Here is a 16,989-nt window from a genome sequence, read left to right as displayed (position 1 = left end):
GTGAATGATACATCATTTCCTTTTATGAAATGAGCATTTTTGCTGCTCTCAACATATTATTTGTCTTTCAGCAATTTGGCTGAAAATTGTTCATCACCTACCCTGATAGCTGATCACCCTGGCCTGCCTTTTGTGAAAATCCTGTTAAGTTGGTTTAACAAGCCCCCCACCCTTGATGTTTTCTCCTAATAATTTTCCATCCACTCTCCTCATTGGCTATAAATCCTCAGCTGTCTTTACTGCACTTGGAGCTGAATTGAGCCCCCCTCTCCTTCCTATTATGTTAGTCCTGACTCCTATCACAAAGGCCCTAAACAATGCTTTCCTTTCCAGTTTAGCAAATATCAGGACATTTTTATTCTTTGACAGTATTTATATTTATTTTTTAATTATATTAAAAATTATAAAATTACATTTTTAAATTATCTGTTTGTTTTAATGCTATACTGTAGTACCTCTGGATTTTGATATTGACTCTGAGGACTTTTTTTTTAAAATAATATATCTAGAATTTATTCACTGAACCTATTTCTCTTAAGTGTGTGGTTCTTAATGTCTCTGCATGATTTTTGCTGTGATTCTTCATTTCTGTGTGGCTTCATGTCACCCAGTGATTTGCACAAACACCTAAGCCCATAAGGCTTCTTGCTGCCTTTGCCCATTGACCTGAACACGGGTTGGGTGAGCCCCAGAAGTTCAGGCAGGGCCCAGGATTTCCTGTCAGCATGGATATTCTCCAGGTCTCCTCTGTGCATATGAATGGTTTCAGAAATGTGCAGAGAGCCCACCCAGCCCTTCCTTCAGGCCCTCTGTTTCTTTTTCTGGTGAATTTCTGGCTTGTTGGCAATTGAGCCCACAACTTTATAACTCATATTGGCTGAGCCAAGATGGTTCTCATTCAGTTCTCACTGTGTTTGATTCTTTTATTAACACCACACCAAACTCACTCTGTCCTCTCTTAAAGCAAGCCTCCTGCTTGTCGTGGCCGGCCCTACTGTTCTAACATTTGTCCAGTGTACTTGAGGGGCTAAGTAACATCCACATCAGAAGGCCACTGACTCCTGCTTTTCTTATCCTCCTGCAACAACAGTTTTTAATGAATGATTTCTCTCAGCTTGTCCACTTCAGCGGATTCTTATAGCCCTAAATGGTGCTTTTCAACATTTTGCTTAGACTTTTAAAAATTAATTTATTTATTTGAGAGAGAGAGAGAGAGAGCATGCACCAGGGGAGGGGCAGAGAGAGAGGGAGAGAGAAAATCTCAAGCAGACCCCATGCTGAGTGCAGAGTTAATGACATGGGGCTGGATCTCAGGACCTCAATAATCTTACCCTGATGTAATCAAAAGTCCGGTTCTCAACTGACGGAGCCATCCAGGTGCCCCACATTTTGCTTAGAGTTTTACTTTTTGGGAAAAGAATTATCCAGCCTCCTCACATCACCAGAACCAAAAGTCTTACCTCCTTGGTGCCCCTCTTTGCCACTTTCAAAGCATGGTTTCAGTCAGGAGTAGAGATGAGGCCACATGTATAATATAAAGGAAGGGAAAGAATTTTGAAAATAGGGATTCCTATGACAAATTGAAGGGTAACCAATGAATGAAATAAAATAAAGTCACTGTATTAACAGGAATAATTTTTTTTCTTTTTACTGAAATAATTTAAGTGAATATTTTCATGAATCAATTATAAGTCATGGATTATAGTTTATTTTTATCAAAGAGATTTCCATGTCTTTATATCACTATTATGTGAATGTGTTCATTTTATAAGACCCTAAATTTCATATTAAGCATCCCTTCTATGTCTAATAAAAATTATAGGACAACAGGTATGTTAGGACTGAATCTTTGTTCTGTTGAATTAAAATATCAAAGGAAGTACTGTCTTAAGAGAATTGCAAAATCATTCAGCAAAAAAGTAGTCCTGCAAGTTACTGCACAAGGCTTCAATGACTGTGCTTCTGATATTTTCACAAATAGACTGAGAAAGAAACAGAAAAAAAAAAACTACATGAAATGCAAAATACCAAATGAAAGGAGTTGGCATAATGTACTAGGAAATAGAAGTGAATGTCTGAAAGCACAATGCAGGCTTTCCTGCTTTAGCTAAAAATCAAAATAAGCAAGCCTCAGACACTATTCTTGAAAAGTTCTGGAAAGTGCAGAGTGTCTTCTCAGTGATCCTTCCTGAGGAATCATAAACACAGCACGTTGTTCACCCTTTCTACCCTCTAGGTGAACTTAGAATACAAAGAAACGCCTGTTAATAGATGATCTCCTTCGTAATAGAAAACAGATTGAAACAAATATTCAGATGCTGAGGTTTCTAGAACAAAACACTTTGTATTATGCATGATATAGTGAAAGGCTGTGGTCTAGCTGGTCACCTGTGTGTGGCATGGGATGCCGTGAGGCTCATTCTCCATTACTTGATTGAGGTTTACGCTGTGGACCAAAACTTCCCTTTCTTCAAATGTATTTTGCTATCTAAGTCAGGTGTGAAATGTTTCAATCCATTTTTTGGAGACAAGCACAGTTCTATTGTAATTTTATTATAAATAAGAACCATTAAATGAATTCACTGCTATTTTCTGAAACCTTCTTAGCTAAAATTATGGCACTCTCTCTAGCATTTCCTGCTCAAAAACAAAGGGAGAAAAAAAGAGTGCAGAGACTACTAATCATAAAAATACCCAATACCAATAAATTCAGCATTCAGTTGTTGCATGCTGAGCCTCAAAGGTGTTGTCATAGCCCTGGAAGCCCTTCATGATGTCTCTGCTTGTTGCTCAACTTCCTGTGCTACTCTCCCCAGACTGTCACATTCTGCATCCCCAAGAACCTTTTCCATTCCCCTGTCCTCAGGGTCCTCACACATGCCCTTCCCTTCTCCATTAGCTGTGTGTAATCCATTGTCTTTGATCTACCACCTATCTTTCACTCCCAGCTTGAGGGTGACCTAGACCAGAGGAATTTTTTTTTTTTTTTAAGATTTTATTTGACAGAGAAAAAGAAAGCACAAGCAGGGGAGCAGCAGAGGGAGAGGGAGAAGCAGGATCCCTCTGAGCAAGGAGCCTGATGTAAGATTCGATCCCAGGACCCTGGGATCATGACCAGAACTGAAGGCAGATTCTTAACCTTAAATGAACCACCCAGACGCCCCGACCAGAGGTCTCTCATTGTTGCTTATGTTCATTTTCAGTAGTGCCTGCCACATCATGTCAGTATAGATTTCCTTGTTATTAATAATATTCCTCCTCCAATGGCACATTCAAAAAAAAAAAGAAGAAGAAGAAGAAGAAGAAGAAGAAGAAAAGGAAGAAGAAGAAGAGAGGAGAGCCAAGGGAGCCCACTTTTTATTTACCAACTTGAACTTAACCCCCAGGTCCTAGGACCATCCCAGGGACCACAGTAGGCTTTCACTAATTATTTAGAAATAAATGTTTTTCTCCAGATTATTATTTTCCCTAACCAAGTTTAGAAATTAATTCTGTTATTATGATTATCAGCAAGTGGTCTTAGTTGGCTCACTTGTGTAACTCTTGTGGAAAGGATACTGAATTTTCCAGATTTTTCTAAACTCAGATTTACATATATTCACATGTCATCAATCCAGAGCTCAGTTTGCAAATTGAACTACATTTTAAAAAGACCTAAACGTGAGTGTTCATGACATTACTTTGTACTAAATATCACCAAACTTATACATGTGGCTCTATTTTTTTGTCTGCCTGGTTTGAAGAGTTAACATGAATAATAAAGAGAATGAGAAAGATAGTCTAAGAAATATATATATATTTTAAACTTAATTTATTAATTTAGAAAATTGCTTTGTTTAAATAAATAAAGCAATATATATATATATATATATATATATATATTTCCCTATATATTATAGGAAAATATATATACTTGCTATTTATCTGTGTATATATTTTTTATTACTTGTTAAGCAACTAATCATGATTTATAAACAAGAGTATCTTTACCACTTCCATAGCATGATCTTTGGCCATTGTAATGAAAAACCATACACTGAATCAAGGATGATTTCATGTATTAATGACCACGTGGTACCATACACCAAAGCCTCAAAGTATAGGACCCCTAGAAAAATAAATAGTCATAAAGCAAGACAAGGGGATTCATTATTCATAACTCTCTCCCTATAATATTTGGGATTCTAATATTAAAGAGACATAATTTCAAATTAAACTAGCTTTAAAAAAAATTAGCTTATTTTTGGTTCATATATCAGAAAAGGTTGGTGATGAATTTGTCTCCAGCATACATGGAAACAGTATCATCAATGATATTCTCCTGTTCCTGGCACTGTCTTCTCATGGTCCTCAGTCCTGGAAAGACCCAATGCAGGCATAAGAAGAGCAAATGTCAGATAGAAATTGACTTGTCTAGCCCTCAGGTAATTAAGAGCCACTCTTTCCCATGCTCATAGGAGTCACCCTGACTATACCTATAAACTTGGATAACTTGTCAGATTTTAAACCAAAGAGTCCAGACCTGAATCTCACTCCCATTGCTGGAGCTAAGACCAGCTGTGAAGGGGATAAGCATCTCTCTGAGGAACACGAGAGGCTCTTACTAGAAGCCAAGCCCAGGATACCTGTGGCTTGACATGCTTAGTCAAGGTCAACTTAGCGGTCATTCATATAAAAATACCACATGAACAGTTGATTATAGTTTGAGTATGATGAGTCTTTCTGTATGAACTCTGCCTTTTATTGAATCCTTGCTTCATTTATGAGACTCCAATCTAGGTGTTTTGTTTTCTTTGTTTGTTCATTTATTTTTCCATTTATGATCAAACCTTCTTTACATTTGTCCTTTAAGGAAAGCCATTGTTTTTCAATTTCTCAGACACAGGAAAGAGATAGAGGAGAGAAATAAGCCATAGCCAAATCTAGACGTGTCATATTTATTTATTCATTTTTATTTTTATTTTTATTTATTGTGGGAGCAAGGGGTTGCTGAGGATGTCTGGAACATGTGCATATGGGAATGGCGAGAGGAAGGAATTGTGGGAGAGTGAGATTAAATTCCGCGAAGAGGGCTGTAGGACGCAGCAGAAAATATATACAGATGCATGGCTTAGAGTGTCTTACCATTTATGTATCATAACACTTCAAGAAAATGATTACAAATTGTAGGTTTTATTCTACTGTCTAGTAAATTATAGGCAACACACTGGCCTTTCCATGAACACCAAGTGCTCCTCTCTCCTCCTTGATTCAGGAGGCGGACATTCCCTGTGCTTTGGGAACAATTTCACATGCCTTCATCTCAGACACCATTGGTCACGGTCATTGGTCCTAACTGAATGAAATCCCCACCAGAGTTTAGTTTCCAAGTCTCTCACAAGGGACATTGCCATTTTTTTCTGGATATCTAGCCGATGTCTCTGTTCCCTTTTCGAATCTTGGACCACCAGTAATTTCTTCACCATAGTTTTGTTTGTACGTGTAGGGACTCAGTTATGTTGATTTTCTGCCCGCCGTGTCCTGATTTAGTACTAAGACTGCAAAATAATGCAAAGCTATTTAAAATCACATAAGCAAGGAACTGATTTTTGGCTTATTTGTTAAACTCTCACCTGCTGTTGGTTTCTGTGGAGCTAGTGGTATTCCTGAGTCTATTAGCTCATCTGAAGTTGGCTGCCTGTGCAGACCGGGGACTGTTTTTCTCACCTGTGCTTTGCAGTGCTCTCTGGTATTTATAGCACATCCCAGATGGGTGCCTTCCTCAATTTAATTATTATCCGGCTTATCCTCCCTTCCAATATCATTCATGAAAATGTTAAATAAGGCCAGCCATAATACCTACATCCCCAAAGCATGTTCCTCAACAGTTCTCAACTTGATGCATTGCCATTTATCATTAAATTCCTTTAGCCAATTTAAGTCCCAGGAAGAATGTTAATATTGAATCCAATTTGAGCTAAATTTTAATTAAGATTTCCTGAGACATTATGTTAAGTGATTTACTATAATCAAAATTGATATCTCCTCTGCTACCCCCGCTCCCAATTTTCTAATTTTACCCACATGCAAAAGAGAATTGGGTTGCTCTGTCTTGACTCGTTCTCCATAAATAGACATCATTCATCGGTTCTGTTTCTGCAAATAGTTTCCTTCTCCTTTGCCTTTAGGGCCATTCTGTCATCCTCCTATAAGTCCCAGAATCATTTTATGAAATGCATTTCCTTCTGGCAACCACATCTGTTGACCCGCGAATACCTAATCTCAGCTAACTGAATGCCAATCTCTCAAATTTCCTTCTTTCCTCTCATTTTTGTAGCTACTATTTCTCTGCACATTATTATTCTGAATGCAATGGATGCTAAACATAGAAACAGTGTGCACAGTATATCCCCTTAAGGGTGATGGTGTATGTTTCTCAGGATGGTGAGCATGAGCATCTGAATGGGTCATTAATTAACATGGTGCTCTTGAAATTGAATTCAAGTTTCAAGGTAAATGGGCATACTTGCATTTGATCTAAAAGGTGTGTCAAGAGTATCCAGGGGCCACCCAAAGGCATCTGTAAATGATAAAGAATGGTTACCTTATAGAAGTGAAATTTAGGGGTTAGAAATACATATGAAAATGTTAGTAAATAAGAAAACTTTTTATCTGTAGGTTTACGTATTAAATTTATATATTTTAGTTATTCAACAGGAAGCTTTTAACTGTTTTCCCTTTATGTGTAAACTTACATGAGGCCACCTTTCTTATATGCATCTATCACTTTTGGAATGAGGGAAATAGAAAGTTCTGTGACTGTATGGGGGCACGTTGATGGCTCAGTAGGTTGTGTCTGCCTTTGGCTCAGGTCATGATCCCAGGGTCCTGGGTTTGAGTCCCGCGTCAGGTTCCCTGCTCAGCAGGGAGTCTGCTTGTCCGCTCCCTCTTCCCCACTCCCTGCTTATGTGTTCCCGCTTTCCCTCTCTCTCTCTCTGTCAATCTCTCTCAGATAAATAAATAAATAAATACATAGATAAATAAATAAATAAATAAAATCCTTAAAAAAAAAGAAAGAAAATTCTGTGAATGTCTGCAAAATGTATACTATAAGATTTCCCACTAGTATCTACATTCCCCAGGGATAAATTTATATTTATCAGCCAGTTAAAGAACTTTATTTAACCCATTAAATCATTCTTACCTTAATTTTGCTTTATTGAATTAATAATGGTCATTCTGTTGTCACATATAATGACCCAAATATAGTTATAGCTATTGGATACAAGTTGCTTCAAAAGGACTATAAAGACCTGCAAATTAGCCTCAAGAATGTTCATGTGGTATTATCAAGGGCCTCTGAATTCAATCCCTTTTCTCAAAAAAAAAAAAAAAAATATATATATATATATGTATGTATATATGTATGCATATATATGTATTTCTTATGCTTCACAGTCTAATTTTTTAGTAAGGTATCCTACAACTGGAGATGCATTTGTTTGATTTTGGAAAGGCAAAACCCTAGGCCCTTTCCATCTTTTACAAGTCAGTGTGAACAAGATCATAAAGATCTTTTTTCCTAAAGCTAAGCAGAAATTAAAAGGATACAAGGATGAGAGACTCTCTGAGAGCCCAAAGGAAAACATTATGGATGTAAAAGACAAGAGCAGAAGGAAGGATGACAGTAATAAAGACAGACTTCACCCACTAAATTTTCTCTAGTCTTGGTAGGCAATAATAAGTGTTTATGTGTCCAGAACAGAAGGGTAAGGTAGAGGGGAAAAAATTAACTTTCCCATAGTGATATTCAATTTGCTGTTAGAGCTTTCCTCTTCTTTCCTTTAGTAAATTAAAATAAAGACAGTCTTCAAGATACAAAATTTTATCACTTTCATAAGAAAAGGAAAAAAAAAATCCTTCCTGCTGGGATTTCTACTGAGTCAGAGCACCTGTAACCATGCTTCAAGAGAAGAGCGAATGTACAGAGATCTTTCTTCACCTCTATTTTGTCTTTGGAAGCAGGGATACTGGGGTAGAAAGCTGAGCCCCAGGAGAACCGACGATGTGGTTTTCTGTTCCAGCTCACAGCCGTGGATGCAGATGAAGGGTCCAACGGGGAGATCACGTACGAAATCCTGATGGGCGCTCAGGGAGACTTCGTCATCAACCACACCACAGGACTCATCACCATTGCCCCGGGGGTCACGCTGACCGTGGGGCGCACCTATGCCCTCACGGTCCAGGCCGCGGATAATGCGCCTCCTGCGGAAAGAAGGTAAGGCAGCGTGCAGTCACTGCGGCTTCTCCGAGCTCCCAGTTAACCGTGCCGTGTACACTGAGGAAGTGCAGGAAATGTTTTTTTTTTTTTTTTTCATTCTGTGCACCTCTAAATTAGACCAGAAAATTCTAGGGGCCAGATTCTAAGGAACTGTACATTCTTTCTTGGCTTAAGTTGTAGGGAAAGGACAATAAAGATTAAAACACAAAATAAGCAACTCTGATTTCACAGATGTGAGGGATACACATCTTAGGGGGGAACTGGGAGATAGCGGAAGCAGGTTGCCAACTGATTGGTGAAAAGCAAGGTTGTTGACAGTGAGAAGTCACAGACATAGCAGCGACCTGAAATGTCTTGTGTTTGAAGCCACCTCACAATGTCCAGGTAATTCAAATGTATACATATATCCTCTCTTTGTATATACAAAGTATATATGCATACACACATATATACAAATATATCCATAAGATTTATTATAGAATTGATAATTTACCTATAAAATATATCTATAGGTATCCCATTTATACACGTCCAAATATATAGCTACATGGAGGGTGTGGGAGAGTAGAAAACAAAAGACTTCTAGCTGTTACAACTGTGTTTATTTAGTGTCCCACCTGAGCTACATTTTTTATTAATTTCCTGCTTGTTTTCCGATTTTCAGTATATGTTTAAAGAAAATACAAATGAATTCCTGCACCAGTTGGGCTTGTTCCCTTACAACCCACCCTGGGGTTCTTCCAACATGAATACTGAATTATTTCTTCAAAACTCTTTTTTCCAGCTACATAATATTCTTTCATACGTGTGTTGTACTGTGTAAGAAACCCACCGTTGATGGACTTTCACATTCCTGTCGCTCTTTTACTGACAATGAAGGAATAGATAACACTTCCTTTTGGATATGTGCAAATACGTCAATACAGTAAATTCTCATTTACCAAAGGGCATATGCAATTGTAAGTTTCAGCGAAAACTGCCTAATTGTATTCCGCAGGGCTCATAAAAATTTACAGTTCCAACTGTCAAGTCTGAGAGTGGGTAATTCTAGTCTCCCCAGATGTGTGTCATATTAAACATGTGGATTTTTGCCAATCTGATAGGTAAAACACAAAGCAAAAAAAAATTGATTTTTTTTTTCATTTGCTTATGAGTAAGTTTGTTTCCTATGTTCTTGAGCCAATTCTTTTACTTTTCCTGTAAAGTCTGTGTTCGTAGTCTGATATGTCAAGCCTAGGCTATAATTATCTTATATTTAGTCTTAATGATTTTATAGGTTCACGTTGTGTGTTTAAATCTTTGTTGAATTTGGGATTTATCGTAGGATGCAGGAGGAGGTATCAGTCAGCAATAATTTTTTTTTAAGCTACTCTGTAATTTTCCCACATAATATGCTTGATAGTCCATCTTTATCTCACTGATTTGAGAACTTACATTGATTATAATCATATATTTTCTCATTTATTTGAGTTTGATTAGAAACTCTCTTCTATCCCATTAGTTTACCCCACTTTTCATGAACTATTGTCACAATTTTAATATTTAATGTTTTAAACGGTGCTTCATAATATGTTGGTGCTAACTTACGTCAATGATGCTTTTCTCTAAAAGTGTCTTGGTTGCTCTTTATATTAATTTTGTCCATACTTTCTTCTGTGTCCTATAGGAATTTTTAAAAATATTTTCTTTGTAAGAGTCTTGTGCATTTCTTTGTTGGTCTGTTTCCATATCTTTTGCTATTATTGTACATAGACTCTTTTCTCTTTATTCATCTCTCTGGGTAATATTTATACATGTGAAAGCTATTAATCTCTTTTTATTAATTTTAATCCTCTTTCTTATTTAATTCTTTTATATTTTTGTAAAAGTTTTCCTATCAGTTCTTCAGTGTCATCCAGGAATGTATTTTATAAATAGTGAAAATTTTATATCCTTTTCTCCATTTTCTTTCCTTTAAGTTCATTGGCTAATTGTTTCAATAAAAGTACTGGTCTTTTCTTTCTTTTAAGATTTTATTTATTTATTTATTTGAATGAGAAAGAGCAGTAGGGGAGGGTAGAGATGGAGGGAGAAGGAGAATGTCCAGCAGATTCCCTGCTGAGTACGGAGCCTGCTATGGAGCAAGAACTCATAACCCTGAGATCACAACCTAAGTCAAAACCAAAGAATGCTATTTGACTGAACCACCCAAGAATGCCTGCTTGACTTGTTTTTAACTCAAGTAAGAACATCTCCCAGATTTTCCCATTATACTGGTTTATGGTTTCAATTTTTTAAAATTCTGTTGAGAAAGTGTTTATTCCCATTGTATTGGCTTTCTAAAATAAGAAAATATAGACACATCATCTATGAAGACAGTAATGACTTTCGTTCTTGAGCTAATCATATAATGATTGATCTTGATACAATTCCTAAATTAATCTATTTTGCATTCTTACTATGAATCCCACTAGGCTGTGATGTTTTATTCTTGAATTAAAATGCCAGATTATGTTTGTTCCTATTTAGTGAAATTAGTCTATTCTTCTCTTTTTGAGAAATTCTTATGAAGATGCCATGCAGCTGTTCTGATACCTCATGAAAGAAAGAAAAACCACAAAAAAGGCAAGAAAGAATTAACCATTTTAATAGCTGTTGTGAATCTGGAGTAAACATCTCTAAAACCAGTGAATAAATCAAAATTCTGTTCTCTGAAAAAGGAGATTAAAAAAATAAAAATATAATGAAATGGACAAACTACTACACTTAATTAAAAAAGGGAGACGGGCATCTGGGTGGTATAGTTGATTAAGTCTCTGACTCTTGGTTTCAATTCAGGTCATGATCTCAGGGTCCTGAGATCAAGTCCCATGTTGGGCTCTGTGTTCAGCAGGTTATCTGCTTGAGACTCTCTCTCCCTCTCCCTTTGCTCCTCTCCACCCAGACTCACTCTCTCTCTCTCTCAGATAAATAAATAAATCTGTTTTTTTTTTAAAGATTTTATTTATTCATTTGACAGACAGAGATCACAAGTAGGCAGAGAGGCAGGCAGAGAGGCAGGCAGAGAGAGAGGGGGAAGCAGGCTCCCCGCCGAGCAGAGAGCCCGATGTGGGGCTCGATCCCAGGACCCTGGGATCATGACCTGAGCTGAAGGCAGAGGCTTTAACCCACTGAGCCACCCAGGTGCCCCAGTAAATCTGTTTTTAAAAAGGGAGAAAGCAAACTAATAAATTCTAAGAAGGAAATGCTACAGAAACAAAGGAAATGGAAAGAATCCTAAGAGACACCTTTGCTTTTAATATATGTAAAATTTGAAAACATGAGTGAAATGGATAATTTTTCCAGAAGATACAGTTTATCAAAACTGATTCCAAAAAGTAAGAAATTTTAAAGAGATGAACCTTATGGAGGTAATAGAGAAAGTTTCAGAGAGCCACTACCCAAAGCTATATGAGGGCCAAGCAACTGATCAGGAGGACTGGAACACAGCCAGTGAGAGGGGTCACTTCTGGTCGAGCCACCCTCCAGAGCACACTCCACACTCCCAAGCCACATGTGGCATCTCTCTTATCTTCCATCATGGACCAGTCATATGGTGACTTCTTGCTCCCCATGGATATTGGTGGACTGTCTCTCCTTTTCCTTCCTGTTCTCCTGTTGCATCTCATCCTGTCTGTTCCTCCATCTACAGATGGTGGTCCCTTCCCCATCATTTTGTCTTCTAGCCTAACCTCTTACTTCATCTCCCACTATCACTGCCCACTTCCGCAGGTCCCTCCCAGGGGAGCTAGTTCCCAACAGTCCAGCATTCCTTCAGCAGCTCCTGTCACTTGGTGTCTTCTGGCTGGTCTTGTAGCTGCTTTGGCTAAACATCCCTGGATCCATCCTTAGTGTGTTCCTTTCTCTCAAACTCAGATGCAACCTTTAGCAGCACCTCTAAGCTCTACCCTAAGAACACATAGAAATGGACAATCCCCTGCTCTTGTTACTAACATCCCAGTCTGCATCAAGCTTCTCTCTGGTCCCGTCTGTGGAAACGCCTTCTGAAACTTTTGCCATTGCCCCTTCCATCCCTTCTCTGTTCCGGGGCCTGAGAGATTCTAGTAACACAGGAAGCACTTTCTTTTTTACTCAAGCTCTTCTTGGGGTCTCAGATCTGACCCAAAGTAAAAGACAAAATCATTAAAAAGGCCAGGGACCCCAGCACACATTGCCAATGGCCACCAGCCAGAGGACACTCCCTAGTGTCACCTCCTTTGTAGAACATCACCTCCTGCTCCACCTTGCGTTTCCACTCCAGCCCTTACACCACCCCTACCTACTCATCCCTGAAGCTGGCAGCTGCCTTCCGACCTTCGAACATGACCTTCCCCCCTCAGCCTGGATGGCTCCTCTTTCCATTTGTCCGTGGAGTCCAGTCCTTCTGTCCCCTACCCAACCATCACTTTCTTTGCCAAGTCTTTTCAGACAAAGTATTTACAGCTGCAACAACCTTTCCATACTTAACGGCCTTTTTAATCCCCTGCACTTACCCTCCTGGGACAGGTTATTATGTACCTTCAGTTAGGGGATGAAGTTGATGGTCAGCCTCGCCTCCTCCCCACTGGAATTTGAGTTCACAAGGGCAAGAATTATTGTGCTTTCATGGTCTCTTGTGTCTACAGAATCCCAAACAATTCCTGAAATGCTCTAGATGCTTAAAAAGTCATCTATTTTTATTGTTTTCCTAAGTTCTTAACAAACATCTTTTTTTTTCTGTTTCTTAAACAGATGAATTAGAAAACAAGACGGTATAATACAAAACTCAGATAACTTTAAAGAGCCCCCAAAATGAAAAGGCACATTGGAAATTGTTCTATCTTCTTTCATAAGTATACACCAATTCTCATTTTGTCACTAATAAATCAGGAAAAAAAAGTGTCTGTGATAGTAAGATTTTCTATTCCGCCCAACCAACCATCTGTTATACAACCACCACCTATTGTGTCATGGAAATACAAAGATATACAGAGTCCCGTCATGTGCAGGCCAAAAAAATTATAGTAAAGAGTGGAAAGTAGGATTTTATAAATAATTAAATTCAGTTCAGCATGGTAAGTGTGTGATTGAGCTAATTTCTCTGCTCTCTGGGGCATCAAAGAGGACACTTGTTATAATGAGGGACTACTGAGAAGGCTTCCCAAGCAGATGAGTTTTGGAGAATGGGTCAAGTTTGACCAGGTGAGAAAAGTAAGTCACTTTATTTACACAGCCTGAGAGCTCTGAAAGAGCTTGGTCATTATGGGTAATTACCAGTCTAGTCAGTGTTACCAGTGCATAAACCGATTTGAGAAGGGGCAGGAGAGTTAAAGGTTATTTCATGGAAAATTTAATTTTTTTTTAAGAAGTTTGGTCTTATTATCCAGTGTGTAAAGGGTATTCATGAAGGACATTAAATTAGAAGTTGAATGAGAGTTTCTAAGTTTAGTTTCTGGAAAATCCTTCTGGCGCCCTTGTGGGAGATGAATTTGAGGGGGATGCCTCTGGAGGCAAGGAGATCACATAGGACTCCACCACCAGAAAAATCCAAGGCTTGAACTAGGCATGCTGGCAAAGTGGATCGATGGAATGGTCAGAAAAACTATCTCCCAGTTTTTTGTCTAAGGTGACAGGGTGGTGATGTCAACGTGGTATGCATGGTTTAGATGAAGGAAATGAGCTGAATTTTGGGCACATTCAGTTGGATTTGGCCACTGTTCATATACCCAAAAGGCAAATAGATGTGTATGTCTGAATGTGAGAAAATAGTTAAGGGCTGTTCCTTGAGAAGAAATGTGGAATACTTTTATATTTTTATATTTTAATTATATATATATATAATATTTTATATAATATATATATTATTATATTTTATATTTTTCTATATCTGACCTAAAGTAAGAGCCAAAGTTTGAATGAATTTAAAGAATATCTTATTCAGGGGCGCCTGGGTGGCTCTGTAGGTTAAAGCCTCTGCCTTCAGCTCAGGTCATGATCTCAGGGTCCTGGGATTGAGCCCCGCATTGGACTCTTTGCTCAGCAGGGAGCCTGCTTCCTCCTCTCTCTCTGCCTGCCTCTCTGTCTATTTGTGATCTCTGTCTGTCAAATAAGTAAAATAAAATCTTTAAAAATAAAAAATAAATAAAAAATAAAAGAATACCTTATTCATACTGGGTTTTTCTGAAGAGGAATTAAAGACAATTGATGCTCTTTAATTAGCATGCAGTAGACATCATGCAAGCTACTCTCTATCCATAATTTCTAATCTGAACAACACTGTGGCTTTTGCATTATTCTATTTTTGCAGACCAGAAGTCTGAGGCTGAAAGATGATAATTGACTTGGCTAAATGTCCCCTTGCCAACACTCCCACCCACCTCATAAACAAGTTTCAGAACCTTCACCTGAACTAGGACTATGGGATTCTAGACTTTATCTTCCATTCTGTGCCATAGCCATGATCTTTTGTCATGATTATTCAGAAGAAAAAAAAAATAATGCAATTGCATAATATCAATACTAATAATGTTAATTTTAAGAATTAAGGCATCTTTTGTTTTTACTATTTAAACTTATATTAGGGTCCCTTAATAGTCATCAATTTATTTCATGACTTTTTATTTTCCTTGAGGATAGCCCATAGATCCAATAAAATATATATATATTTGCATATTATGACTGATGACTTAACTATTTTATAATTTAACGAGTGATATTTTATAATCCACTTCTCATTCAGTTCCTATTTGCAAGTCGTATCACTGATTTTCTCAATAACATGTTGCCTATAGGGGCGCCTTGGTGGCTCAGTGGGTTACACCTCTGCCTTCAGCTCAAGTCATGATCTCGGGGTCCTGGGATCAAGCCCCGCATCAAGCTCTCTGCTCAGCAGGAAGCCTGATTCCCCCTCTCTCCCTGCCTACTGCTCTGCGTACTTGTGATTTCTCTCTATGTCAAATAAATAAATAAAATCTTAAAAAAAAAAAAAAAGATGTTGCCTACAATAATCAGTGTAATAAGAGGATTTCACTGGAGTAAAATCATATTCAACTCCAGGAAACAAAATGCTATCTTCAGATTCAGAATACACTATCTTCAGATTATGAACACAGATCTTTTTAGTGACACTAAGCATGTAATTGACCTGGCCTCATTGTGTTCCTTATAGACAGTGGTTTGGACACTAAAAGGTCACCTTATAGTGTTCAGTCAGATATCAAGGGGGACCTACAGAGAATAAAATCTGGATACACCCTTTCTCCCTGCAGGGATAATGTCATGTTCCCTATAGGATAATGACATTTAATGTTTTCTGGAAGAAAATTAAGCCTTCACATTGACTTGATGAGTGAACTAAAGTGTCGTTTTGCTTTCAGTATTTCCTTGGAAAGGAAGAGGCTATTAGAAAATTATCAGCATGGAAGTACAGACCTTGATATATTTTACAAAATGACCGGGCCATCAATAGTGATATGTAAACCTACTTATATTGTAACGTTAAAAGAAAAAAAAGAAAAAGGCAATTTTCCATTTTATTCTTTTTTCAGATTGGAAATCTTAATTCATAAATTTAAATAACAAAATAAGGCATATGTGAATTAACTATTAATGTATTTGTTATCCTAATTAAGTGAACTTGGTAAAGATTCAGAGAGTAAGAGGAACAATAGTCTATAATCTTTTTTCTGTTTTGTTGAATTTCTTCCTGGATGGATAAAAACCAAAAGATTTAAAAAATAATTGCACTCAGACATAGTATTTATTCTACTGGTGTATGTAGGTTTTCTTATACTTATTGAATTAAATTAAATTAAATTAAATTAATATTTATTGAATTCTAATATGAATAATGTACTGTAACTAGGTATTTGTAAAGACAGAGAATGACGGACAGTCCTGTCCCCAAATATATTATAATATAATTACAATAAAATGGTGCATGGCATAGCATATATTTTGATTCCCAATTTTTTTTTCATGGACTCCAATGTTCTGTCTAATTAAAACAAGTTTAAATAGTCCATTCTCAAATAAAATCATTTTTATCTCTAATTTTATTATTTTAAATGGCAACATTATATATTTAACATTAATAATAGAAAACAGGAGTACTCTCATTTTCGCAAAAATTTACTGAGTTCTCGCAATTTTTACCCTCTTGGGGAAGCCCTGGAAATATAAGACAAATAGGATGAGATCTCCGGCCTCAGAGTATTCATATGGAGGAGAAGCACCGGTAAGACTAGACACACAATCGTAGGTAACTACAAGTACAGGTTAACTTCGACAGGAATGATAATGGGATATCCAAATAGAGGACCAATAAAAACAAAGACCCAGAGACTTGATGAAGAATGGTGTGTTGTGAGAACATGCGTTACTTGTCACATTTGAGCATATCACTAACCTGTTTGAAGTCTATCAGCCAGTCCCCAATGGTCAAGATGAAACTTAAATCAATAACTATATAACGCATGAGTCCCTGCATGATCTCTCAGATCCTACTTTTACCATTTTCCTATTTATAGCCTTCTCTGTAGTGCTACAAAACTTACATTTTTTTAATTTATTGCCCTGTGAATTTGTACATGTGTTTTCGCCTTTGTGGAATGTCCTGTCATTAAATCTAAATCCATCTTATGTCTTAAAACTCTGTCCCTGCAATGTCCCCTGAGAAGTTTCTCTGATATCCTACGTTGGTCTTAAATCTGAAACCTTTGCTCCTATAGATT

The 16,989-nt window shown here is 37.4% G+C and overlaps 1 protein-coding gene across 1 annotated transcript in view; it reads left to right on the top strand.

Moving 5' to 3' along the window:
• PCDH15 (protocadherin related 15) overlaps positions 1-16,989 on the top strand; it is a 1,723,534-nt gene that overhangs the window by 1,381,113 nt on the left and 325,432 nt on the right. The window contains exon 17 of the mRNA XM_032313059.1: positions 8,064-8,257. Within this exon, the coding sequence (XP_032168950.1) occupies positions 8,064-8,257 (194 nt within the window). The remainder of the gene's footprint in view (positions 1-8,063; positions 8,258-16,989) is intronic.

The sequence above is a fragment of the Mustela erminea genome, chromosome 14, assembly GCF_009829155.1.
Source record: "Mustela erminea isolate mMusErm1 chromosome 14, mMusErm1.Pri, whole genome shotgun sequence".
In the NCBI taxonomy this organism is placed as follows: domain Eukaryota; kingdom Metazoa; phylum Chordata; class Mammalia; order Carnivora; family Mustelidae; genus Mustela; species Mustela erminea.
Note: the sequence above shows the minus strand (reverse complement) of the source record. Positions and strands in the feature narration are given on the sequence as shown.